The 27905-nt window shown below is 37.4% G+C and overlaps 2 protein-coding genes across 3 annotated transcripts in view; one reads left to right on the top strand and one right to left on the bottom strand.

Moving 5' to 3' along the window:
* Positions 1 to 12437, bottom strand: part of ARFGEF1 (ARF guanine nucleotide exchange factor 1) — a 151243-nt gene extending 138806 nt beyond the window's left edge. The window contains exon 1 of one of the 2 annotated variants that reach the window (XM_082719102.1): positions 11611 to 12437. In XM_082719102.1, the coding sequence (XP_082575228.1) occupies positions 11611 to 11734 (124 nt within the window). In that variant the 5' untranslated portion in view covers positions 11735 to 12437. The remainder of the gene's footprint in view (positions 1 to 11610) is intronic. The other variant, XM_082719103.1, reaches the window with a different exon arrangement.
* The window catches only part of LOC309858851 (uncharacterized protein), a 132358-nt gene continuing 115132 nt past the window's right edge, over positions 10680 to 27905 (top strand). Inside the window, exon 1 of the mRNA XM_082719168.1 lies at positions 10680 to 11511. Coding sequence (XP_082575294.1) covers positions 11132 to 11511 — 380 coding nt within the window. The 5' untranslated portion in view covers positions 10680 to 11131. The remainder of the gene's footprint in view (positions 11512 to 27905) is intronic.

Here is a 27905-nt window from a genome sequence, read left to right as displayed (position 1 = left end):
ATACTGTGATAAATTTTTAAGTGAAAATTTCAGGACAGAAGTTTAAAAAATAAACATTAGGGGTGGCGCCTGGGTGGCTGGGTGGGTTGGGCCTCTGCCTTCGACTCAGGTCATGATCTCAGGGTCCTGGGATCAAGCCCCGCACCGGGCTCTCTGCTCAGAAGGGAGCCTGCTTCCTGTCTCTCTCTGCCTGCCTCTCTGCCTAATTGTGATCTCCCTCTCTGTGTCAAATAAATAAATAAATAAATCTTTAAAAATAAATAAATAAAATAAAAAATAAAGAATAAACATGAAAACCTGAGGAAAAGCAAACATTCTTGACATTTACTTTCCAAACTCAAAGATATTTTTATTTTCTTACACATCTCCTAGAAAGCCAAATTATTAACAGTGACTATCCTTGACAAAATATTTGGGGACATTAATTTAATGAATCAACAAAAACTTTACATTAAGATATTTTAGTCAAGCAAACTAATGAGAGGTCTTAATTACACAGAATAGCATTAGGCATGCATGAGTGGCAATCAAAGCTCCTTATTTGCTATTAGTCAAAGATCACATAACTTCAATAAATGTTAAAGGTAGAAAGCTTTAATGAGCATTTTCAAAAGCATTTTATCACATCTTGTTCCTTCAGTCATTCTCAATTCAAATTAGCACAGTGCATAACATGGTATCTGACTGATGAGTCCTCAGAGCCACTTACTTGTTTATATTTTTTGTAAGTGGTATTCAATGAGACCAAGTTGGGAGAAACCATTTAGGAGGTGGTGTTAAAAAAAATTCAAAGGATATTCAATTTAAGATTTAAAACTGCTCAGTAAATTCTCATAAATAAGATTTTAGTTTAGCAATGAAACAGAAAGACTAATCTTTCCCAAAGACATTTTTCTTTCAAACCAAGAAAAACCAACCAAACTAAAATAATTACAATGATGATAATTCGTATGCCTAACTTTTTTACAGGTAAATTAGATTTTGGCATATTAATCATTTAATCAAGTGTGCTTTTTGAAATGTGAAAGAAAATTATAAACTGAAAAAATATTTAACTATTTCAAAAGGAATATAACTCAATGAATATATAATCACATATAGAAGTTTAAGATACCATACTTTGGCATATTCGTTGACTTTTTAAGAGAAAGAAGTGTGTGTGCTACATATTAACCAAAAAAGGTACATTTCCTCTTAATTTGCCATTGAAGAGTCTTCTTCAATAGCCTCAGAAATGCGGTTGGGATGAGAACAAAGAGAATAAAGTAATTTCACTTCATAGATACAAACACAGAGATTCATCACTGCATTTATAACAAATACATTCTGATTAAGATTAATTTCTGTCCATGTATCTTGTAGTAAAACAGTTCTCTAATCATAATAAAATCCCTATTTTGGACACTGATATAAATTTTAATAGCTCAATTATTAAGGCTTAATTGTTAATTTAATTATTAACTGGTATCAAACATACCACACTTTTTTTTAACACTTTATTTCTATTCACTATTAGAAGATTCAAGTGGTTCCATTTTTATTTCTAAAGATACAACAAGCACATTAGAAATTACACATAAGCTTTGGTTTGTCAACACATTAAACACATTCTCAAATCACTATGTAAGAATTAAAATTTAGGGAATAGGCATGAGAGCCCAACAAAATAGGTGAAATCATCAACTTCTTTCCAGCTATAACACTTTTAATCTTATATATAAAAACAAATGGTAAGACAAGCTAAGCATTATATTAATAAGACACTAAAAGTAAATATTAAAGTACAAAAAATAAAATACTAGTTTGGGGGGGAGCAACATTATAAAAAATAAGACATGAGGACTAATTAATCCTGTCAGATATCATGTGAGGCACTATGTTAATAAAAATTAATAATCAATAATTTAAGAATAAAATACTTTTTAACTTCATAACTGTTTTTTACCTGTCAATTCAATGGGAGAAAATGAACCTGTTAAATACTTGCTATTATACCCTAATAAATTCAAGAAAATAAGCACCAAAAAACTCAAAATCTATAAAAAACAAAAATATACACATTCTGATTATAAAGGGGAGTTTCAGGTCTTTGTTTTCTTCTTTTAGAACAGAAAAAAAATTGCAAATAAAAGATGAAAAGGAATGGTTATATAAAAGTAAGTCCAAACCAATAACTCTAAAGAGAATGAAAACTCTTGTCTTCCTCAGCAGATGGCTGTATACTTGCACCCAGCATAGGTAGAGTACATTTATGACATGTCATACCTAAGGAACAAGAGCCATAAATGACCACACTCTACCAGCGAATTCAATCTTAGTGTTTACCATACATAATTCTGTATACATAATATTCAATGAATTTTGCAGAAATTAATAAGAAAATATATTAAGAAAACTCTGTGCAGCAGAATTTAAATGGAAATGTCCCCAAACTCAAACAACACTTTGCAATAGGAACAGAAGCACCTAGGTGGTTAAGTGTCAGCCTTCAACAGGAACAGGAGCACCTAGGTGGTTAAGTGTCAGCCTTCAGCTCAGGTTATCATCTCAGGGTCCTGGGATGCAGCCCAGTATCAGGCTCCCTGCTCAGCGGGGAGCCTGCTTCTCTCTCTCCTCCCCACCCTATCTCTGTCCCTCTCTCTCTCAAATAAATAAATAAAACTTAAAAGAAAAAAAAACCACATTATTAAAATAAAATGCTTGGTAGGAAGACAAAATATATATACAGAAAATGCATATGAAATAATGATCAGAGTCTATACAATTGAGAGTTATGACAATTACACAATAATTGTATTTATTTCAATTTTATTTACTTACTTTAGAGAGAAAGGATGTGCATGCCTGAGTCAAGGGAGGGGTGGGGAGGGAAGAATGTCAAGCAGACTCCTGCTGAGCGCAGAGCCGCACAGAGGGCTGGGTCTCACAACCCTGAGATCATGACGGGAGCCAAAATCAAGAATTTGGACACTTAAACAAATGAGCCACCAGGCACCCCACAATAATTATATACTTACGAAAGCCACTGAATTTATGGAGACTCATGACTGTTTGAACACATACGTGATATACTCTATAAATGGAAACTCAAATCAAACTGGGTCTGAAAAGTTAGGATAAAGGGAACTTTTATTAGTTTTCTAGGGCTGCGTTCACACATTATCACAAACTTAATAGCTTAAAATAACAGAAACTTGTTCTCACAGTTCTGGAGCCCAGATATCTGAACTATCTCTAAAGGCTCCAGGAAAGAATCCTTCTTACCTCTTCCTAGATTCTGGTGACTACAGGAGATCCTTGGCTTATTTATGGCAGCATAACTCCATAAACATAAACAATTATTTTTAGGTAACAGAGTCTTACTTCCTATAAGATAACACTTCTAGTAAGAGTTTGTTTTTGTTTCAATTCTTAAAATAATTTAAAAATATTATAAAATACTAAGATAAAAAATTAGAATATTTTTAAAAGACCAGGAACTCAGGTACCATAAGATCACCAGAATCCCTGGGAATGGCATGGGACAGCTGTATTTTCCAAATGGCTTAGATTATTAAAATCTTACTTTAAAATTTTGTTAAAAATCTTACATACACAGAAACACACATGAATCTGGCTGACTTAAGCAGACCACAAAATATTTTTTTTGTATAACAGATTAAGAGATGCAATTATTAACATATAGTACATAAATACCCGAGAATCACTGAAATGTAGAGAGCAGTATTTTTCTATACTGCTATTAGACAGCTGTTTCTTTGTTCTGTATTTTGCCCTTTCTCTTTCTTAACAGTAACTCTTTTTCCATGGAGGCCCTTCTTTCCCTTTTTGTAATTTGTTAATTATAAACAAAGATTTGTGGATAAGGGCGCAGGTCAGGTCTGCCACATTAGGCCCCAAAGACTCGCTCATATTTTAACTCTACCAAACATAAGCTCTAAACCTCAGTTTCTTCATTTGCAAATGGCAGATAATAACAGCACAAAACATACAGGGTTGTCTAGAGGACAAACTGAGATTAAGACAATAAAATAATTGGCACAGAACTTGGCATACAGTAAACAATAAATGTCAGCTATTTCTTTTTCCTTCTTACTACTGCCTTATAAATTAACTAGCTCAATTTCTGAAGACTACGTCTGTGTGTATTGTGTTGTCAGAATAAAGTATGGAAAAAATACCTCAAAAAGTTAATAGTGTCTCAAAGAAATAACACGTCATATCAACTAAGATGGCTAAAATAAAAAAGACAGTAATAATCTTTGGCTGGCAAGGACATATGAGAAACCCTCCTATGTTGCTGATGGAGATATAAAAGGATGTAGCTACTTGGAAAACAACTTCGTTTCTTAAAAAGTTAAACATAGATTTATCATATGACACAGCAATTCTACATCTAGGTAGAACTATATAAATATTACACACAAATATTCACAGCAGCATTATTCATTCAACCCAAACGTTGGTGAATAAGCAAAATGTGGTACATCCACACTCTGGAATACTATTCATTAATAAAAAGAAATAAAATACTGATACGTGCTACAACATGAATGAACCTCAAAAATATGCTCAGTGGAAGAAGCCAGACACAAAAGACTCTATCTGTATGATGAATACTTACAAGAAATATACAGAAAAGGCTAATCTAGACACAGAAAGCAGATCAGTGGACACCTAGAGCTGTGGGAGGTACCAGGGATTAACTGTAAATAGGCACTATTGTAAATAGGGGTAATTAAAATGGGCAGTTTGGGGGTGCCTGACTGACTCAGAACAACATGCAACTCTTGATCTTGGGGCTGTTTGAGCCCCATGTTAAGTACAGAGATTAATTTTTTTTAATGGGCAGATTTTATACTATGTAAATTATACCTCAACAAAGTTGCTTTTTATAAAATTAGCAATGGCGATCTTCACCTAACAGTGTCATGGGTTATTTTTTTCCCCAGTTTTACTTTTGAAAATGGTTTTAGTAAACTGCCAATTCATTGGACTTATGTATAATTAAAAGTAAACAGAGTAAAGACAATGGGATTCTCCTCTGAATAAAGTACTTGACCTTCATGATACCTTCTTTGTCTGCTTATATTTTTATTATTTCATTCCTTAGCAAGTTTCTAGACAGTTATTAAACAGCTGATTAAGTGAGTCAAAGTTGAGTGAGAAATATTAAATGTCGCACATGAATTTTTCTAAAGATTCTACCAGAGGTAATACTGTGATATGAAATATTTTATAGATTGTTTTTTACAGTCTTTCCTGGATGAGAAGGTAACACAGGCTATATATAGACGTACATAGTTATATCAAGTCTAATAAGCAAAACAAAAATACTAAAAGAACATAAACTTTTTAAATACTTAGTCCCAGTACCCTTTAAAAAGAACCTTTTCAAGAGACTCACACACACTAAAGCCTCAGAATAACTACTGTCTAAATTTATGAGATAGAAATTAGCCAAAGACTGCATTTGATTGTTTCAACACATACATGGTATATTCTATAAATGGAAACTCAAATCAAACTGGGTCTGAAAAGTTAGGATAAAGGGAACTTTTATTGGTTTTCTAGGGCTGCGTTCACACATTATCACAAACTTGATGGCATAAAATAACAGAAATTTGTTCTCACAGTTCTGGAGCCCAGATATCTGAGCTATCTCTGAAGGCTCCAGGAAAGCATCCTTCATGCCTCTTCCTTAGATTCTGGTGACTACAGGTGTTCCTCGGCTTATTTATGACAGCATAACTCCAATTTCTACCTCCATTTTCACATAGCCTTCTTCCTTCATAGGTCTTCCTGTCCCTTCCTCCACTTATAAGGACACCAGTCACAGGATTTGGGACCCACCCTGAATCCAAGATGATTTCATCTGGAGATCCTCAACTAATTAAATCTGCAAAGATCCTATCCCAAAAAGGGACTAGGCCAGTTGTTTATTAACTACATCAAAGTTCGCTCTCTTAGGGAAAAAAAGCTCACCAAAAAACCCTAATAACTCAAATTTAAAATTATTTTGTATAGTCTCAGTTGGAAATATCCTATCATTTTAATTGATTCCTTTTCCCAGTAGAAAGTATCCTATTACATAATCAGGAAATTCCATCATTAAAAAATTATAAAATATATATAAAGAGTTGGATGAAAATGTTTTACTGTAATAACTTATTTCCCAAAGGTTATCTCTCTCCTGGTGTTCCTTCTCATCACGGTGAATGCCCTCTCTAACAATGTGTAGCTCTGGCAACTAGTCTGTTGTCATACAAGCAACCCATCAGCAAATTCAGTGGACTCCTTTAAAATATATTCCAAATGCAAACAATTCTCATACACTCCCCCACCCCCTCACCCCTGCCTAATCTAAATCACTACCAGTGAGCCCTTTAACATGGAAATCTGCTATACCACTCTCTTATACAAAACTCTGCAATGGCTTCCATCACAGATATGATAAAATCCAAAATTGCTCTCCTCTTCCATCCCCTCTCCCTCTTACTCTCCCCTCAGTCACCTAAATCTTTCAACCTGGAAAAGCACCAACCACACATTGTCTTACTGTTACCTCTCTTTCATCCACGTACCTAAAAGGCTGAATCTCTCTGTTCTGTCAATTCTCTGCTGAAATGTCACTTCAGAGAAAGGCCTTTCCTGCCCACCTTATCTAAAATTGCACTCCTGGGCCATTCTCCCTTTACCCTTCTGAACTACTGCTTCAGAAAATAACAATCTGACAATCCATGTTAGTTTGTTTTTTACTGTTAGCCTCAATAAACTAGAAAGTAAGTTCCATGAAAGCATGTTTGGTTCAGTGCCATATGCCCAGCACTGGAATAATACCTGGCATACCGCTAGCACAACTAGTATCTGAATGGAAAACATATCTAACTTTGAATGGCGACAATAATTTTTTCATCCATTTTCCCTTTTCAAATATCCCCTCCTTCACTCTGTAAGGTATATTATGAGAAGTATTTCCTCAAATTATTTCCCATTCACAATACATTTTTATTCTGCTTTGAAAAAACAATTACCAACAGACGTTCCTCTCTACAAGTTAAATATTACCAGGAGAGACAACCAGTTGCTTGCCGTTAGATGGGATGGGAAACAAAGAGCTAGTAAGCAAATAGTCCTGTGATCTGATACCATTCCTCCCAACTGCTCCTTATTTCTGACTCTTCTTCCTTCACTGCCAACAGAACTGCCTTCCCAAAACACAATCACTAATCTGGAGAATGGTCTCATGTTTATGTAGGGCTACTACATCTACTATATTGTATCTATACCTTATCAGTAATTAGGGTCTTTCTTTCCCTTTAATAGTGTCCCCCAAAGTAAATTCCAAGGAACAATGTATCACAGAGGTGTTAAGAGACTCTGAAAGGGGTCAAATAAATTAAGAAAAACTTCAATAAGCAGAACAGAGCAGGTATCTTTCTTAGAAGACTTTCCAGAATCTCAACTATGTTAATGTGCATTCTAAATCTTCACAATGGAAAGAATATACACTGAGACCCAAACTTACTTTTTCAACTCAAACTTAACAGAATCTTTCATCAATCATTTCATTTCACTACTCTTTTTTCCTAGCTACCTCAAAAATTCTAGCAGTCCGACTTACTGAAAACACTTTTCACCTTAGATATTGAGGAAGGTTTAAAAGGAGATTTGCTAATGGATTTAAATTATAATTAAAATGTTCACTGCAGCATATTATTTGGGCATAAATCACTTTTTTTTTCCACAAAAGGTGCAGAGTAACAAAATTTGGTATTACCAAAAGTAGCATAAAATTGGGGTCAATAGCACTCAAGTAATTCCCCTCCACCCAAATATCTCTTTTTTTATAACACTGCTAACCAAAATAAGGGTGGGACTGGAGGTATAGTAGGAAGTTCTGTAAATTTCTGTAAAATGTTATAACTACATTTCTGGGGGTAACTATAATACAGGTAACAGACTCTTGAATAAGTTAAATCAGTAGGATCACTTTAGGATACAATAAACAACACAAATTCATATGCTGTCTGATGCAAAAATTACTTCCCTCAAAAGTCCTCTTTTTCTCCATTCTCCCATATCTCAAGGTATTCCACCCTTATGAATGCCCCTGCCTGCCTCCCTTGCCTCTAAAACCTTCTTGTGGTCACCCTTTCACTCCTATTCTGTGTCAGTGCCAGTTTCCAAACTTGAACTAGTTCATCTTAACATTTGCAGAATATCTTTGTCCATACCTGATGTTAGCAGCCGAAGTTGAACTAGTCATAGCCCTAACATCAAAGAAACTCCTGAAACTTAAGAGGCCTAACTGGAATAGGGCGCAAATGCACCGTCCCCAAGACAAACAATGCTACCTTCAAGTCAGATCCTGCAACAATCCTAAATTCTTTGAACCTAAAAATAGCTCAGCTGTTGTCTCATCTGCCAGCAGATGGCCAGACTATTTTTAATTCAGGATTCTAGAGAGCACGAATGGATCACGCTAAGCTAGGGCAGCCTAGAAGGCCTCTGCAGAGTTGTCTTAGCCACAGAAAGCTGTAGTGGGGCAGGAACCAAGAGAGGGCAACCTGGAGCTGTTCTTCTGCCCCTGGGCTTCACACTGATTGTAACAATGTAGATGTGAAGGTTTTTTGTTTGTTTTTTTAAACCATTCTGTACTTCAAAATAAAGTCTGAAATGTAAGATAATTTGATAATTTTAAATAATCTGCACACCCTTTAAAGTTTTCATTATTTTTTATGTGAAAATAAAATAAAATTTCCTTTATGCGGTATCTTTGAGGATGAATTTTGTTTTTAATAAAGTGAAATCTCTTCTGATCTTGATGAGATGTGCTAAAAGTTTTACTTTAACCAAAAAAATATCATTTTCTTAAGAATATGTGATGAACTGTAATTTCAACAGCATTATTTACAGAAAAACTATAACTGGCCATTGTTAAAAGGTAACGGAATTTTGAATACCAGTGCTCTGAAATCACCTCACATGGCAATAAAATGATTTTAAAACACTAAAGGATTGAAAGTCTGACATACTATATACTTTTCTGTTGATTCTGTCTCCAGTCAGATCCTTGGTAGGTGCTCAATAAATATTTGGGGGTGGGGAGGATGAAGAATGCAGGCAGGTATATTTAGAAGGGTTATTTAGAAAGTATATTTAGAAGGATTATAGCACTCACTTCTATGCTTCCACCATCCAACTCCTACCCACTCACAACCTAATCTAGATCAGGGATGACCACACCAGTCCTTTCCAGTTTACCATTCCTGCTTGATGGCCACAGTGATTATCAAGAGACCAAAGTGGGTCTGGATTCTCAATAATGAAGAGAAAAAAGAGAAGACTTATAATAGTTTCCAGGGACAATACATATCTGAAGACACCATCTTATTGTAAAACACTGCATTTCCTGTAAAAATGAAAGGGGTTATCCCTACCAAGTTGTGATAATGTATGTGAATGACTAGAAGGAAAGAAACAAAGTTCATCCATCAGGGATCCACTATCTTGAGCTCAATGAGATTTTGCAGGAGACTAAATATAACTTTTATAAATTTTGAGAAAAAGCCTTATACAGCTTTAAAAAAGTATTGTGTTGCCTAGTCCTTGCCTGAGCAGTCATATTTCTCATAACAAGCTTCTGCTAACTATATGCAAGAGGCAGGCAAAAAAGTAAAACCAGCAAAATCTGCAAAAGACAATTCCCAGTACACTTAACACACACTACCAAGTAGCTCCTAAACCGCAAGGACCAAGCCCTAAGCCCTCTAAAGATGCCAATCAAGAAGGGCAGGAATACTCAGTGCACAAGTTAACCAAATTGTGTTCACGGTCATGGCACATTAGAGGAAATGAAACTTTACAATAATTAAGTTCAATATCCTGATTTACAAGGAAGGAAACTAAGGCCCAATGACTTGACTGCAATGTAACAGAACTGGGAATTAAACCCAGGATCCCCAGTTCTCCTTCCACAGAACTCTCCATCAAAACACGCTCAACTTATTGGCATTTTGGAGCAGAAAAAAAAATACATATACAAGATACACTCCATTTCATTGGTCTAATACTTATTACTTAGTGTACTAAAAATAAAATTAACATGGAAAATGTGGTCTCAAACTAAAACTTTACTTTGCAACTCTTAAGTCCTTTAACCTGCAAGTTATTTATAAACCTACACATAATTCTTTTAAAAAACTCAAAAGCATTTCTTCCCTCATACCACCTTAATTCAATAATTACTCCTTTCGGGACCTATATAAATTCTATTTTTTTCGCTATACAAGGTTTTCTCATATACCCAGAACAGTATTTCACTAGCTACAAGGATAAAAAGATTAATTTCTGATTCATGAAGGGCCAAAGGACTAAACTTAAACCCACTATACTACAGATTCAAAAAAATTTTAATGAAATTTCTTCAGTAATATTTTTCATAGCATCACACCTTAAAATAGCTTAAAAAGAAAAACAGTATAGCTTTTTGTGCCAATTTTTTTAAAAAGTACTCTATTTTAATAATTAAAAGGTCTTTCCTGTCTTCACTCTTTACTTTAACACACATTTAAGTTTTCCAGATTTTTCCTCCTTCAAGAACACTTTTTCCAAAGCCCATTTAACGAGCTTGATTTTCTTGTCAATTTCATGTAATCTATTTCCACTGCTATAAAATAAAAACAGAAGCATTAGAAATTAATCTTTGTGTTAAATGTCCTAGTCTTTCCCTAAACGATTTCATCTTTAATGGATGCAATAGATCAGTGTTCCCCCTTTAACAATTCTTTATCTGCTTGTCCTCACTATAGGTATTGTTTGGATTTACACTGCTATGGGATTCAATACACTAGATCTCCTCCGTCTGAACTATAAATCAGAATTCAAGCTTGAGAGCAGCTGCCACTGTCCAGACATGTGGCTGGTGGGTGTCATTGTCTTTTTCATTTTCCCCATTCCAAGCCCTCCCTTCCTTGTCACTAAAGCCAGCATATTTAAAGGTCCTTCCCTTCCTGGCTTTTATATGGCCACCCCCACCCCTTAACCTCTGGTCTTGTTCTTCCAGGTCAGCCCAGTCACATACAACATCACTCTGTTTTTCCTGTGGCGGAGGAGGAGAGATGTCAGAATGGGCTACACCTCTTGCCAGACCCCTTCTCAAGACTGTCAACAGGGAACAACTTCGGTCTGTCTTCCAAAGTACCACACCAATAGACAAAGTTATCAAAATTACGATACGGAACCCTTCCCACGCCCAATCTTGACGAATCAGCTCTACCTCAATTTCCAAGCTAATAAACAACAGCTCATCTTCTGCTCATCACAAAGGGTGCTAGCCCGTCCGCATCGCAACAAAATCTCGATACTCTCAAGTCGATGCCAAGCCCTGCCGCGTTCCCGAAGCCTCGCTAACTGCCCTTCCTCCTCCACCCTGCCGCTGCCCCACATCCAGCCGAGTTACTGTCAACTCCAGCCGGGGAGCAAAGATCTTCGCGAGGGCTCCCTGAGGTCAGTGGCGCCGGCCTAAGGCAGCCCCAGACGACCCCACCTCCCGTGGAGGCTGCCGCGCCGCCCACCCCCCCCACCCGGGGCCTCCTCCCCGCTCACCTAACGCCACCTCGCACGCTTTGCGCAGCTGGGAGTGATGCGCCTTCTTCACTTCCTTGTCGGCCAAAATCTTCTCCAGGGCCCGGGTCAGGAACATGTTCTTCGTCTTCTTCCCCTCATACATGGACGCAGAGAAGGAGGCGGCGGCTCGTCCGACCCGCGGCTCCCAGCGGCTGGAGGGGAGGAGGAGGAGGGGGAGGAAGAGAAGAGAGAAAGAAGAGGGGGTGGAAGTGGGGGAGAGGAGGCGTGGAGGGCAGCGGCGGGATCACGAAGGGACAGGCAGGTGGGAGCAGCCGCGGTGCGGACGAGGGGCGCAGAGATCTTCACCAGCCCTTGAGAGGCCGCCCCTTGAGGGCCGCGCCCGTCGGACCGCCGCTTCTCCCGGCCTGGGGTCGCTTCCCGGCCACCCCCCTCACTCGCCCCTCCGGCCCAGGGGCGGCGAGGGAGCCCAGCCCGGGCGGCCGTCTGCCGGGAGTCAAGGAACAAGGCGGCGGCGGCGGCGTCTCAGAAACCCAGAGAGAATACGGCTGCCCTGGCTACTGTGGGGATTAACACCCGCCGCGGCCGCGGACTGGCCTCCATCACCGCCGACCTGCCCCGGCCGCCATGTTGGGAGGAAACGACGCGTCACGCAGCGGCCGAACGGCTGCAGAGGAGGAAGCGGCGGCGGCGGTGGCGACGGCGGCGCTGCCTGCCCAGAGCTGCCGCGGCGCCGGGAGGCTGGGGGCGGAGGGCGGCGCGGGAGGAGAGGCCCGATCCGCAGCGGTACGGTGGCCCGGCGGGGCCTCGTCGCCACCTGCGTTCGCCTGCAGGGCGGCGTGGGGCGTGGCGGGCGCCCTGCGGCGCCGGGCAGGCACCTCCGGGCGGCTCCGCTGCGGGGCGGAGGACCCCTGGTACCCTTACTCCCACGGGGTGTAAAGGACTCCCAGCTACGGTGCTTGCACTTCTCCGACTTCCTGAAGGTCCCATTAGTGGAAGTGCAGTCCCTTCCGTTCCAGGGGTCACGGAAACACCCGCATCGCCCATTCTCAGCCATAGAGTGTTTCTACCTGCCACGCTCGACTCTAAATAAATTTCCTTACTAGATGTGCAAAACTGCTATCCAGGACCGTGCCCGTACCCTCGGACTACCTCAAGGAGGAGTCTCTCTTAGGAAGAGTAAACTAAAACCAATTTGACATGGATTCAGGCATGTTTCATTTTTTTTTTTTTTTAATCTCTGTAGGATAAATCGGTAAACTGTAGATTTCAGATTCTTTCTGAACTGAGCCTGAAGTTAAGCTAACAAGTAAATATTTCGAATTGATGAGGTCCATTAGAGCTCCGTGTTTCTGTGCTTTTAATACTAAGATGCAGTGAGGACATAAAAACCAGTTTAAGAATAGAAAAGCTTTAAATACAGATTACCAGAAACATGTGACCATGTGTCTGCTTTGATATCAAAGAATAATTAAAACTTCTACCGTGTTTAATTTAGAGCATACAATTATGAAGAATGCCATAAAATATATGTGAAGAATTGATAAGTGATTTACGTGCGTGCCTACAAGTTCAAATCTACTGATTCCCAAATTGTTAAGAGTGTCTCTCTCACTTCTGGTCCGTTCTATTGCCTTGAGTAGGGACTTGTCCTAATACAATCATCCAAACCCACGAATGGAGGGGCTATGAAGTGCCAAGATTTGGGACAGGCTAAAAGCCATGAGAAATAAAAATGGAAACCTTGAAGATGACCCCGAATTAAAGTAAAAACATAGATTAATTTTTAAAACTGTGGTGTTTAATTCTGAGGAACAAATAAATTCACTAATTTCATTTTAAAGACTTTCTAGATCCCTGGGGATTGGAGATTCAATATACTAGATCAGACATAATTCTGATTTCCATGTACACTCAAAGATTTAAAAAAAATTTTTAGAACAAGCTGTATTTCTAATTTATATTTGTTTCTTCATTATGCCAGGGTGCCAGGTAATGTTGGAAGTGCTGATCACCAAATCTATTTACTCTTCTTCCTCAGTACAGAGATTATATTCCCCAGCCTCCCTTGCAATTAGGTGTAACCATCTAGATTTAGCTCATTAAAATAATAATAATAATTCCACAATCAATCTTCCATGCTGTTTCCCTTCTGTGGCTACATGCTAAAGATGGCAGAGCACAAATTAGAAGGAGCCTGAGTCCCAGAATTACCACTTGGAAGAGAGCCATCCACCCATCATGAATATTTGTTTCAGACTTTGCATGAGCAAAGTAAATTCTTCAGTTATGTTTAGCAGCTAGCTTTGTCCTAAACAAAACATTTGGCATTGATACAACAGATCTCAGAGCTTAAAGAGCCCAGAGTCTCCTGCATAATACATATCAACATCTGTAATCATCTTGTCTGCTTATTTGTTTATTGATTGATTATGTTTCCCTCGTAAGAGCAAGGACCTCGTCTGACTATTCACTTGTCTATGCCTAGCATCTAGTATAGTCATTAGCATAGAGAAGATCTTTAGAATGAACTTGAATAGAAACTTGGATGAATGAAAGATACTGGACCTAAGTCAGGAATGATCCTTATGGAATGATCCTGTGGAGCTTAGCATATATGGTAAAGAAAAAGAATATTAAACAAGTAAATCACTAGTGAATGTATAATTACAAATGTGTTAAGTATGATTACAAAATAGAGTGCTATGAGGAGATCTTTAGATTTTGGATTCAGGGCTGGCTATCATAAAGAAGTAACGATTAAACTGAAACCTGAAGGAAGAGTAAAAATTAGCCAAGAGAAGATAGGCAGTCTTTTGGGGTAAGGGGAAAGTTTGGCAAGTTTCAGGAACCAAAGCAAGGCAGTGTGGCTGAAAATTATCAAGGCAAAACCATGCCAGTAAAGATAAAAGAGGGAACTAGGCGCCAAACCATACAGAACCTTATAGGCCATGGTAAGGGTTCAGGATTATTTCATTCCAATAGCAGTAGAAACCTATTGAAGGCTTAAGTAGGGAGTGAAGTAAAAGTGGGCATTTAAAAGTAGTCCCTCTGTTGTGTGGAGAATGGATTGGAAAGGGACAAGAGTGGATGTAGGCAGAAAGTAAATGTGATTACAACAGAGCATCATGAAGTGGGCTGGGGTCCAGAACCAACATGCAGGATTTTAGAGCTCATGTCCTGCACAAAGATGGCAAATAGGGCTGAAGTCCAGGTCCAACAGCTGCCCAGGGGAAGGGAATCCTTTTTCTAACTTGTATAAACATTAGACCAGTGGTGTCTGAGTGATGGCCATGGAGATGGAGCAAAGTGGACAGATTTGAGGTATATTTTGGTAGCAGAATGGACAGGACTTAGTAATGAACTGGAGTGAAGATAAGTGGAAAAAAGAAGTCACAAATCAATGTCACGTTTCTTACCAGAGCCAGAGAATGAGTAGAAATGCTGTTTATGGAGATGACCTAGACTGGGATAGGAACAAATTCGAGGGCAATTTTTAGTTTTAGAACAACTGACTGCTCTGTGATACAACCTAACCCTCTCAAAAGGAATGGCCTGCATCCTTTCTCCCAGAGGACAATTCATCTTCCTCCTTTGCTGAATTTAGGGCTTCCACCCAAAGCGGGTAGTGATGGGGGCAGGCGGTATGCAGCCTTGGGAGGTAGGCATTCTCACTTAACTGGAAATTCAATACAATAACTCTGACCTGCCTGCAACAACAACAACAACTAAAGATAAGACTCTAAAAGAAAGATGTCCTTGGAAGAAAAGAGGGACAGGTAATATTTTTAGTCTGTTATTCACAAGCATGGGGGAGATGGGGAAGGGGAAGGGGTACCAGGCTCAGGCAATTTTTACACAAAATGTTAAGTGTATTTCCATGTACAAGTTTCCTTTATTGCTGCTTGATGTTTAGCCTATTTAAATAAATTCAATCTCAGTATTAACTTGCATTTGACCATTGCTATTTTTAAAACATTCAAATTCTTCTGAACTACCTATGATTCTCTAAATTTTAAAATATGGTTTTCTTGCACGATTGTTTCTCCTGAGTCCATTTTTACCCCTCAGTCTACAGTCTCACCGTCTATCACTTAATTGCCTCTCATGGTGGCTGCCTTTTCTCTTTAGATAATATTCCCCCTTTGATTCCAAAGAGTCAAATAATATCAAACAATAAAAGACTTTGACCTGGGTTTTAGCATCTTGGTTGGTGTACTTTATCATCATCCTTTTATTTATTTTTAATTTTTAAAAAAATGATCTATTTATTTATTGGTGGGGCAGGAATGGGGGAGGGGCAAAAGGAGAAGGAGAGTGAGAATCTCAAGCAGACTCCCCACTGAGCCTGATGTGGGTCTTGATAACCCAAGATCATGACCTGAGCCGAAATCAAGAGTCCAACCCTTGACCAGCTGAGCCACCCAGGCACCCCATCATCTTTTGAAATATAGATAGAAGTTTGGTGTAGCATGAAAATTAAATAAAATTTAAATATAATTTTAATTAAGTCTTGAGCACATCTGATTGCGGTTAAAAGCCAATATTCGTTAACACCAAAAATAACATTATGTTCAATTGACTAAATAAAAGTAGTCTTTCACATGACCTCTAAATTCTATTAGCTTTCAAAACATTTCATCATCTGACCCTTCCGACTCTGCCAACCAATTTCTCTATAGTAATATTTATATAGAGCTTATTATGAGCCAGGCATAGTAACCCAAATGAAGAAGTTTCCATGATTATCCCTGATTTGTAGATGAAGAAACAGAGTTTAGTCAACTTGTCCAGGCATACAATTTATAAGTGGTGGCACCAGGATTACAGTTTGGAAAGTTTGGCTCCAGAGCCCTTAAGCTTCTCTGAACAGTCTGTTCTTGTAACCTTCCCTGCCTACTCTCTCCTCTCCTGAAATACACATGTAGGCATAGAAGTTCCAGCCCTTTCTCCCTGCAAATCTTCCTTCCATCCCCACACCATGTACCCACACAAACACAAACAAGCTCTTCTGTACCTGCATGCCTTTGTTCATTTTTCAGCACCCACCAGAGCACCCACTACCACTTTCTTTTGTTTGTTCTCCTCACCAGTTTCCCAGCATTCAAAACTTCATTAAAATCCATCACCTTCTAAGTTTTCTATCTCCAACAGCACCAGTCCCTCCCTCCTCTCCTTATAAAGCATCATCTACCTCACACTTTATATCTAATTCTATATCCATAGTAGTGTTTAATGAGACCACATTTTTAAAGACCAGGGATATAAAGAAAGATTAAAGCAAGCAACTTAATAAAAGTTGGGGAACACTGATTAAATAGAACCTTATCAGTTTTGCTGAGGCCATAACAATGACATGACTACAAGACCATATCCAAAGTAAGCCCGATCTGCTTTCTTGCTTTTCATGTTAACAGACTTATAAGTTAATGTGATATATTCCTCTTTTATCAGTCAGCTTCTTTTAATCTTGTTTATTAGGGAAGTAAGTGAATAGTGTCTTCAAACTCAGAAGTCCTACTCATTGTTCTGCAGAAAAACTATCAATATACTGGACAGGGCAGACAAAGGGAGAGCATGGTATATTGAAGAATTTGATTTAGAAAGAAAACAGGAGCAAGCATATTTTTATTAAATAGGAGACTACATTATGGTATTTGATAATCACAGTGAAATTTAAAAAAATAGAATGCTGCAGAGAAAAGTTACAAATCTAGAGCAGGAAGTTGGAAGTAATAGAATTTTTCATGAATTTTAAATAATCAATTATAATGTTTTACAGAGTAATAAAACTGAAAGCATTAGCACTTAAATTTCTTTAAAAATCTCTAAGTTACTTTTCGCAGACCTGAGTTTCCATCAGAGGATGGAAGCCCTGTGTGTTTTCCGCTCATCCTTTCTCACTCACTGCAGCAATAGGTTAGGCTAAATTCTGCTCCATTTGGTGGAAAGACTAGTTTGCTAATTGCAGTCTGAGGCATTCTTCATTACACAGAAAAACAGCAATCACGATGTGGTCTGAATAATATTTTTTTAAAATATTTTGTCTTATGTTCTTTGGGGTTTTATTTTTAACATAACATTTTATGTAGACTGTCATGTGGATTATATCTTCATGTATTTTTATGACCACGTCTTCTCTTTTGTCTTGCAGTTTATAGCTCTTTCATTCATTCACTCATTCATTCATTCAAAATACTCAGTAGACTGAGTAAAACTGTCTAAAAAACGAAATTCTGGTAGTATATCTTTTGGAAGATGTAAGCATTTGAAAGGGAATTTATAAATGTAAATATATGTTTCTTGTTAGCCACTTTGCTATATATGGGAATAGAGCACTGAACTTACAGTCTAGTAATATGTGTCTTTATCTATATGTAGAGCTATCAAATACCAAATAAAAAGTGTTTAAAGGAGAAAAAAAAAATCTCTAAGTTACATAATTCTGTAGAGGAGTGGAAAGTACTTACTAATAATCCATGATACTATTCTCTCTTTCCTGTATACATAGTTACAAAATTTCCAGTAAAATCTGGATGATATCTGATGATAGCTACTACAAAGTAGGTGTTCACTTTATATGAATCCCTTGCCTTAACTCATTTAATCCTTAAAACAACTCAGCCATGTGTGTAGTATTATTCCTCTTTTACAAATGAGGGGGGGTGGTGGAAATATTATGGAAGTTAATTGCCCAGGGTTACAGAACCAAATATATCTGTCACTTGTCAAAGTTCATGCATGCTCTTAAACACTGAGCTATTCTGTGTTTAGTCACATATATATCCATTTGAATTGTATATATCCATTTGAAAATGCTTTTTCACTAATACTGTGCCAAAATTATTTTAAAGTAGGACCATATCTTTTCTTTCCTTTGAAACTATTTTCACCAATTAGTACACTGAAATAAATGGACATTAATTTTCTGGAGGTCCTTTTTTTTTTTTTTTTTTTTTTTTTAAATTAGAAATGGGAATTTTTAGGGCACCTGGATAGCTCAGCAGGTTAAGCCTCTGCCTTCAGCTCAGGTCATGATCTCAGGGTCCTGAGATCAAGCCTCACATCGGGCTCTCTGCTCCGTAGGAAGCCTGCTTCCACCTGCCTCTCTGCCTACTTGTGGTCTCTGTCTGTCAAATAAATAAAAATAAAAAAACTTTAAAAAAAAACAACAACGGGAATTTTTATAAAAAGCCTGCCTTTTAAAGAAATTGAAATGTAGTTTGAAACTTTATAGAGAAAAAAATCTCTAAGCCCAATTAGTTTTACTCATGAATTCTATAGACATTTAAAGAAGAAAAAACACCAACCTCATCTCTTTCAGAAAATAGAAGATGGAACAATTCTCAATTTATTTTATGAGACTAGCATAACCCTGAAATCCAAACAAAAGAAGAACTACAGACCAATAACCCCTAAGAATATAAATGTAAAAATATAAAATATTGGCAAATCAAATTCAGCAATATATAAAAAAATAATATGCCATAACCAAAGGAGGGAAGGTGGGGGTTCATCTTAGGAATGCAGACCTGTTCAGTATTAGAAAATCAAGTGATGTAACTGACCACACTGGGAAACTAAAAGTAACTATATGATCATATGAATGGATAGGAAAAAACATTTGACAACATTCAACATTTATTCACGGTAAAAGCTCTCAGCAAACATTCTCACCCTGATTAAGGACATTTAAAAAGAAAAAACAAATATAGGCAACATCATACTCAGTCATGACAAAATTCAATGGTGAAACATTGAATGGTAAAATCAGAAACAAGGCAAGGATGTCCATGCTCACTACTCCTATTCAATATCATACTGGAAGTTCTGGCCAATACAATAAAGCAAGAGAAAGAAAAGGCCTGCAGATTGAAATGTGGGAAACAAACTGTTCTCACTGACACTCAACATAATTTTCTATGTAGAAAATCCAAAGGAATCTACCCAAACTCCTAGAACTTATGATAACTAAGTTAAACAAGGTCAGGATATAAAGTCAATGCATAAAAAATCTATTATATTTTTATATATTATCAATATACAATTGGAAACCAAAACTTTAAAAATATCATTTACAACAGAGTCAAAAAATGAAATGTTCGACTATAAATCTAACAAAATATATACAGGATCCTATGCTGAAAACAAGATGGTGATGAAGACCTAAATAAATGAAAAGATAAAAGGTGAAACATAAAAAGTTACAAAAATTTTGTTTTTTTTTTAACTTTTTATTTTAATTCCAGTTAACATACAGTGTTATATTATTTTCAGGTGTAGAATTTAGTAATTTGACTGTTCCATGCATCACTCAGTGCTCATCACAACAAGTGTGCTCCTTAATCCTCATCACCTATTTAACTCATCCCCCAGCCACCTTCTCTGGTAACCATCAGATTGTTCTCTAATTAAGTTTCTTGCTTTGTCTCAAAAGAATTTTTTTTTTCCTATGATGAAAACTTTTAAGATTTACTCTGTTGGCAGTTTTCAAATATACACTATAATATTATTGGTTATAGTCACCATGCTGTATATTGCATCTCCATGACCTATTTATGCTAGAACTTTATACCCTTTACCTGTTTTGCCCATACCCTAACCCCCTCTATCCTAGGAACTTCCATTCTATTCTCTGTATCTATGAGGGTTTTGTTGTTGCTGTTGTTGTTTGTTTTGTTTTCTAGATTTCACATATACGTGAGATCAAATAATATTTTGGTTTCTCTTATTTCACTTAGCATAATACCCTCAAGGATCATCCCTGTTGTCAAACATTGCAAGATTTCATTCTTTTGTATGTCTGAGTAGTTTTCTACTCTGTGTGTGTGTATGTGTGTATACACATCTTCTTTATCCATTCATCCATCACATAAATAATGTGCAATGAATATAATATAGCATATATCTTTTCAAATTAGTATTTTTGTTTTCTTTGGATAAGTATTGAGAAGTGAATTTATTGATTGTATGGATATTCTATCCTTTACTACCTTTAATTTTTTGAGAAGCCTCAATTTTTGAGGAGCTACCAGACTCCATACTGTTTTTCCATAGTGCTTCACCAATTTTCATTCCCACCAAGAGTGTACAAGGGGGGCGCCTGGGTGGCTCAGTGGGTTAAGCTGCTGCCTTCGGCTCAGGTCATGATCCCAGGGTCCTGGGATTGAGTCCCGCATCGGGCTCTCTGCTCAGCAGGGAGCCTGCTTCCCTCTCTCTCTCTCTGCCTGCCTCTCTGTCTACTTGTAATCTCTGTCTGTCAAATAAACAAATAAAATCTTAAAAAAAAAAAAAAGAGTGTACAAGGGTTCCCTTTTTCCACATCCTTGCCAACACCTGTTATTTTCTCTCTCTCTTTTTTAATAATATCCATTCTAGTAGGTGAGAAATAGTATCTCTTTGTGGTTTTGATTTGCATTTCCCTGATTTTTAGTGATGTCAAACATCTTTTTATGTGCCTATTAGCCATCTGTAGGTCTTCTCTGGAAAAATATCTATTCAGATCCTCTGCCCATTTTTTTAACCAATTTTTTTGCTATTGAGTTATATAGTTTTAAAAATATATTTTAGATAATAATGTCTTACTGGATATATAATTTATAATACTCCCTTCCCATTAAGTAGATCAGCTTTTCATTTTGTTGATGGTTTTGTTTGCTGTACAGATGCTTTTTATGTAGTCCCACTTGTTTATTTTTTGCTTTGATTGCCTTTGCTTTTAGAATCAGTTCTATAAAGTCATCACCAAGACAAAGGTCAAGGAGCTTACTGCCTATGCTTTCTTCTGGGAGCTTTATAGGTTTTCAGGTGTTACATTGGTGTCTTTGAGTTAATTTTTGTGTATAGTCTAAAATTGTAGTCTAGTTATATTCCTTTGCATGTCGCTGTCCAGTTTTCCCAAAACCAAATATTAAAGAGAAGGTCCATTCCCTATTGCTTATTCTTGTTCCTTTGTTGTAAATTAATTGGCCAAATATACATAGTTTTATTTCTGGGCTCTCCACTCTTTTCTGTTGATCTGGGTGTCTGTTTTTGTGTTAATACTGTTGGCAATACCATACTGTTTTGATCACTTTAGCTTTGTAATATAGCTTGAAATCAAGGAGCATAATGCTTCCAGTTGTGTTCTTCTTTCTCAAGATGACTTTAGCTATTTGAAGTCTTTTTTGATTCCGTGCAAATTTTAGGATTATTTGTTCCATTTACATGAAAGATGTCGTTGGGATTTTCATGGGGATTGCACTGTAGATTGGGTGATATGGACATTTTCACAAAATTAATTCTTCAAATCCATGAGCAGCTAATATCCTTATACTTGTGTCTTCTTCATTTTCTTTAATCAATGTCTTATATTCTCTGATGTGCTGGTCTTTTGCCTCTTTGGTAGAATTGATTCCTAGGTATTATTTTTGGTTTTGATTTTGGTTTTGGTTTTATTGTGTTATGTTAGTACCATACAGTACATCATTAGTTTTTGATGTAGTGTTCCATTATTCATTGTTTGTGTATAACACCCAGTGCTCCATGCAATCCATGCCCTCCTTAATACCCATCACCAGGCTCACCACCCATCCCCCCAACCCCCTACTTTCTAAAACTCTCCATTTGTTTCTCAGAGTCCATAGTTTCTCATGGTTGTCTCCCTAGGTATTTTTAAATGCAGTTATAAATGGAATTATATTCTTAATCTCTCTTTCTGGTTCTTCATTGTTAGTGTATAGAAACACAATAGATTATTGCATGTTGATTTTATACCATATAACTTAACTGAATTCATTTGTTAGTTGTTACAGTATTTTGGTGGAATTTTTAGATTTTCTATATGAAAAAGATACTGTCTGCAAATAGTGGCAGTTTTACTTCTTCCTTACCAATTTGGATGCTTTTCATTTCTTTTTCTTGCCTAATTGCTGTAGCTAGAATTTCCAATACTTTGTTGAATAAAGGTGGTGAGAGTGAGCATCCTTGTCTTGTTTCTAATATTACAGGAAAGGTTTTTAGCTTTTCATAGTAGGATATTAGCTGTGTGCTTAATATATATGGCCTTTATTATGTTGAGGTATGTTTTCTCTCTATGTACCTTGTTGAGAGTTTTTATCACAAACGAATATTGAATTTTGTCAAATATTTTTTCTGCATCTATTGAGATAATGATTTTTAGCCTTCATTTTGTTAATGTGGTCTATAATATTGATTGATATGTGGATGTTGAACTATTCTTGAATCCCAGGAATAATATCCCATTTGTCATGATGTGTGATTCTTAAACATTATTGTCGAATTCAGTTTGATAATATTTTATTGAAGATTTTTTGCACCTATCATCTATATTCACCAGGGATATTGACCTGTACCTACCTTTTTTTTTACAATCTTTTGGAATAGTTTGAGAAGGAGTATTAAATATTCTTTAAATGTTTGGTAGAATTAACCTGTGAAACCATCTGGTTCTGGAAATTTGTTTGTTTAGGAGGGTTTTGGTTACTGATTCAATTTCATTACTAGTAACCAGTCATTTAATTTTCTATTTTTTCCTGATTCATCTTGTAAGATTTTAGGTTTCTAAGTATTTATCCATTTCTTCTCCAGTTTGTTGGCATGTAGTTGTTCATAATAGTCTCTTATAATCCTGTATATTTTTTTTTTAAAGATTTTATTTATTTATTTGACAGAGAGAGATCACAAGTAGGCAGAGAGGCAGGCAGAGAGAGAGAGAGGAGGAAGAGAGCCCGATGCGGGACTCGATCCCAGGACCCTGAGATCAAGACCTGAGCGGCCTAACCCACTGAGCCACCCAGGCGCCCCTGATCCTGTATATTTCTGTATGAGTTGCAATTCTCTTTCATTGCTGATTTTGTCGATTTGAACCCCCTCTTTTCTTTATTGGTGAGTGTAGGTAAAATTTGTTGATAAAATCCAAAGAACCAACTCTTAAATCCATTGGTCTTTTTGAACTCTATTTCATTTACTTCTGCTCTAACTTCTAACTTTGGCCTTCATTTCTTATTCTTTTTCTACTTACTTTATGTATAAAGTTAGAATGCTTGAGATTTTTCTTGTTTCTTTTTAAGGTTTATTTTTTTGATGGAGAGAAAGAGAGAACAGGCAGGGGGAGTGCCAGGAGAAGCAGACTCCCTGCTGAGCCCCCATGCAAGCCGCAGTCTCCGGAATTATGACTTGAGCCTAAGGCAGATGCTTAACAGACTGAGCCACCCAGGTGCCCCAGTTTTTCTTGTTTCTTGAGGTAGACCTGTATCACTCTGAACTTTCCTCTCAGCTTTTGCTGCATCTCATAGATTTTGTTAAGTGGTACTTCCATTTTCATTTACTTAAGGTATTTTTGAATTTCTCCTTTGACTTCTTCATTGACTCATTGGCTCTTCAGTAACATGTGGTTTAATCTCCCCATATGAAGGATTCTTACAGTTTTTGTCTCATAATTGACTTCTAGTTTGACACCATTGTTGTTGGAAAAAATGCTTATATGATTTCAATCTTCCAAAATTTATTGAGACTTGTTTTATAGCTTAACAGATGATCCATCTGGAGAAATCTTCCATGTGTACTTGAGAAAAATGTTTATTCTGCTGCTTTTTGATAGAATGTTCCATATCTGTTAGATCAGATGTATGTCTAATTATCATTTAAGGCCAGATTTTTCTTATTGGTTTTCTGTCTGGATAACCTATCCATTGATGTAAGTGGGATATTAATGTCCCCTATTATTGTGCACTGTCAATTTTTCCCTTTATGTCTGCTAATATTTGCTTTTTATATTTTGGTGCTTTTATGTTGGGTTCATAGATATTTACAAATGGTTATGTCCTCTTACTGGATTGGCCCCTTTATATTGTGTAGTAATCTTTTTTTTTTTTTTTGTATTTTATAACAGTCTTTGTTTTAGAGCCTATTTTGTCAAAGTACAGCTACCCCAGTTTTCTTTTTGTTTGTTGTTGTTGGTTTTTTTCATCTTTACCATTTGTGTGGAACATTTTTTCCCATACCTTCACTTTCTTTTCTTTTCTTTTTAACATTTTATTTATTTGACAGAGAAAGAGACAGCTAGAGAGGGAACACAGCAGGGGGAGTGGGAGAGGGAGAGGCAGGCTTCCCGCTGAGCAGAGAGCTCTATACAGGGCTGAATCCCAGGACCTTGGGACCATGACCTAAGCCAACGGCAAACGCTTAATGACTGAGCCATCTGGGTGCCCCATACCTTCACTTTCAATCTTGTGTATCCTTACATCTGAAGTGTGTTATTTATAGGAAGCATTTAGGTGGTCATTTTGGTTGGTTTTTTATTTATTTATTTATTTATTTATTTATTTATTTATTTGACAGAGAGAGAGATCACAAGTAGATGGAGAGGCAGGCAGAGAGAGAGAGAGAGAGAGGGAAGCAGGCTCCCTGCTGAGCAGCGAGCCCGATGCGCGATGCGGGACTCGATCCCAGGACCCTGAGATCATGACCTGAGCCGAAGGCAGCGGCTTAACCCACTGAGCCACCCAGGCGCCCTGTTTTTTTTTTTTTTAAGCCATTCAGCCACTCAATGTCTTTTGATTAGAAAGTAGTCCATTTGCATTTAAAACAATTATTGATAGCTATGTACTTATTTCCTTTTTGTTCATTGTTTTCTGATTGATTTGCAATTCCTCTTATTTCCATTTTACTTATCTTCCTTTCTTCCCTGTGGTTTGATGACTTTCTTTAGTGATAAGCTGAAATTCTTTTTTTTTTTTAAAGATTTTATTTATTTATTTGACAGACGGAAAGAGATCACAAGTAGGCAGAGCAGCAGGCAGAGAGAGAGGGAGAAAGCAGGCTCCCCGCTGAGCAGAGAGCCCGATGTGGGTTTCAGTTCTAGATCACGACCTGGGTTGAAGGCACAGGCTTAACCCACTGTGCCACCCAGGTGCCCCTTAAATTCATTTCTTATTATCTTTTGTGTATCTATTATAGGTTTTTGCTTTGCGGCTACCATAAGGCTCACATATAACAGCCTTTAATGTATAAGTCTATTTTAAGTTGATAGCAACTTAAATTTGAACACATTCTAAGACTCTACATTTTCACTCTCCTCCTCCCATGTTTTATGCTTGATGTCACATATTACATCTTTTTTAATTTTGTGTCTACTTTAACTGATTGCATTAATTATTTTTACTGCCTTTGTCTTTTATTTATTTATTTATTCATTTATTTAAAAGATTTTACTTATTTATTTGACAGACAGAGATCACAAGTTGGCAGAGAGGCAGGCAGAGAGAGAGAGAGAGAGAGAGGGAGAAGCTCTCTGCTGAGCAGGGAGCCCGTTGTGGAGCTTGATCCCAGGCCCTGGGATCATGACCTGGCCGAAGGCAGAGGCTTTAACCCACTGAGCCACCCAGGCGCCCCTGTCTTTGTCTTTTAACCTTCACATTAGCTTTATAAGTGATTAACCCATACCTTTACTATATATTTACCTTTATCCCCGACATTTATACTTCCATATCTTTTCTTGTTACTAATTAATGCTATTTCTTTTCAGCTTACACAAGTCCCTTTGACATTTCTGGTAAGTCTAGTTTAGTGGTTATAAATTCCCTTGGCTTTTACATGTGTGGAAAACTTAATTTCTTCTTCTAATCTGAAAGATAATCTTTCTGGGCAGAAGGGTCTTCATTCTAGCACTTTGAATGAATTGTGCCACTCTCTTCTGGTAGGCAAAGTTTCCATTGAAGAATCCACTGGAAATCTTATCAGGGTTCTCTTGTATGTAAAAAGTTGTTTTTCTCTTGCTGCTTTTAAGATTCTCTTTAACTTTCAACTCTTCCATTACGGTATGTTTTGCTGTAAATCTCTTTGGATTCATCTCATTCATCCCATTCAAGGATTCCTGGATGTGGATGTCTTTTTCCTTCCCCAATTCAGGCAAGTTTTCAGGCATTATTTTTTAAGTAAGTTCTCTGGCCTCTTCTGTCTTTTCCTTCTGGGACCTCTATAATGTGAATGTTATTCTACTCTAGGTCCCTTAAGCTGTCTTTACTTTTCAAATTCTTTTTTCTCTTTGCTGTTCTCTTTGGGTGAGTTCCACTGCCCTCTCTTCTAGATCGCTGATTCTTTCCTCTGCTTTCATCTAGTCTTCTGTTGAAATTCTCTAGTGTATTTTGGTGTTCAATTATTGTCTTCTTCAAGCACTGTGACTTCTTTGTTTTATTTTTTATTTTTTTATTTTTTTTAAGATTTTATTTATTTATTTGACAGAGAGAAATCACAAGTAGATGGAGAGGCAGTCAGAGAGAGAGAGAGGGGGAAGCAGGCTCCCTGCCGAGCAGAGAGCCGGATGCGGGACTCGATCCCAGGACCCCGAGATCATGACCTGAGCCGAAGGCAGCGGCTTAACCCACTGAGCCACCCAGGCGCCCCGACTTCTTTGTAATGTAAGAAAGTATTCTTACATTTTCTGTCTCTTTGAAGTTCTCATCTATTCTTCTCATGAATTTGGTGAGCATGTTTTTGACCAGGTTTTCTCCCTAATTTTTATCTTGTTCTATATTTGGAACATATTCCTCTCTTTCCTCCTTCTGCTTGCCTCTCTTTCTCTGTATGAAGTGAAACAGCTATGTCTCCCAGTCATAAAGGAGGGGTCTTGTATAGGAGATGGACCTTATCTTGCAACTTTGCCCTAACCTTGGTTTTCTTGCAAATCTTTGTAATTTTCTAAGGTCTGATTTATTCTTGATTGTTCCCAGTTGTTGAGGGTGTGCCAAGATTTGTCAGTGTTCCAAAGGGAAAGATTTCAGTTAGCAGCTAGTTTTAGGCTGTTTGGAAGCTAGTTTTAGGCTGATTGGAAGCATCCAGTAGCTTTTAAACTATGCAAATATATATAATCTTATGGCACTGCAATCAGAAAACCTGCTGGTCTCCAGACCAGACAATCTTTTGGTATCTCCTCGGTGACAGTTGGAAAAATTAGGGCTTCAAATGAGTGTATAAGATCTTTTTTGGGAGAGACAAGCAAGCTGAATTGAGGCCAAGGGAGAATGCAAAGATAGCCTACATTCTTTAAGAGGAGTTCTTTAAGAGGGTGTTTTGGTCTACTATCTATCTAGTGCTTTGGGTTTGGCGGCCTAAGAAATTTGTCTGATTGTAACAGTCATGTGATACTCAGTAATGCAAGCCCCTTTGGCCTCCAATGCAAGGCAATCTAGGAGCATCCTCTGTGTGTACTGTGTGCGCATGCTGGCTTTTGCATAGCTATGGGAGAGCACAGGGCTGTGGTGTGCCTGTGTTGCACCTACTGGCTTTCACAGGGCCATAGGGGAGCATAAGGCAAA

The sequence above is a fragment of the Mustela nivalis genome, assembly GCF_964662115.1.
Source record: "Mustela nivalis genome assembly, chromosome: 2".
Lineage (NCBI taxonomy): Eukaryota > Metazoa > Chordata > Mammalia > Carnivora > Mustelidae > Mustela > Mustela nivalis.
This window is presented reverse-complemented; position numbering and strand designations above follow the sequence as displayed.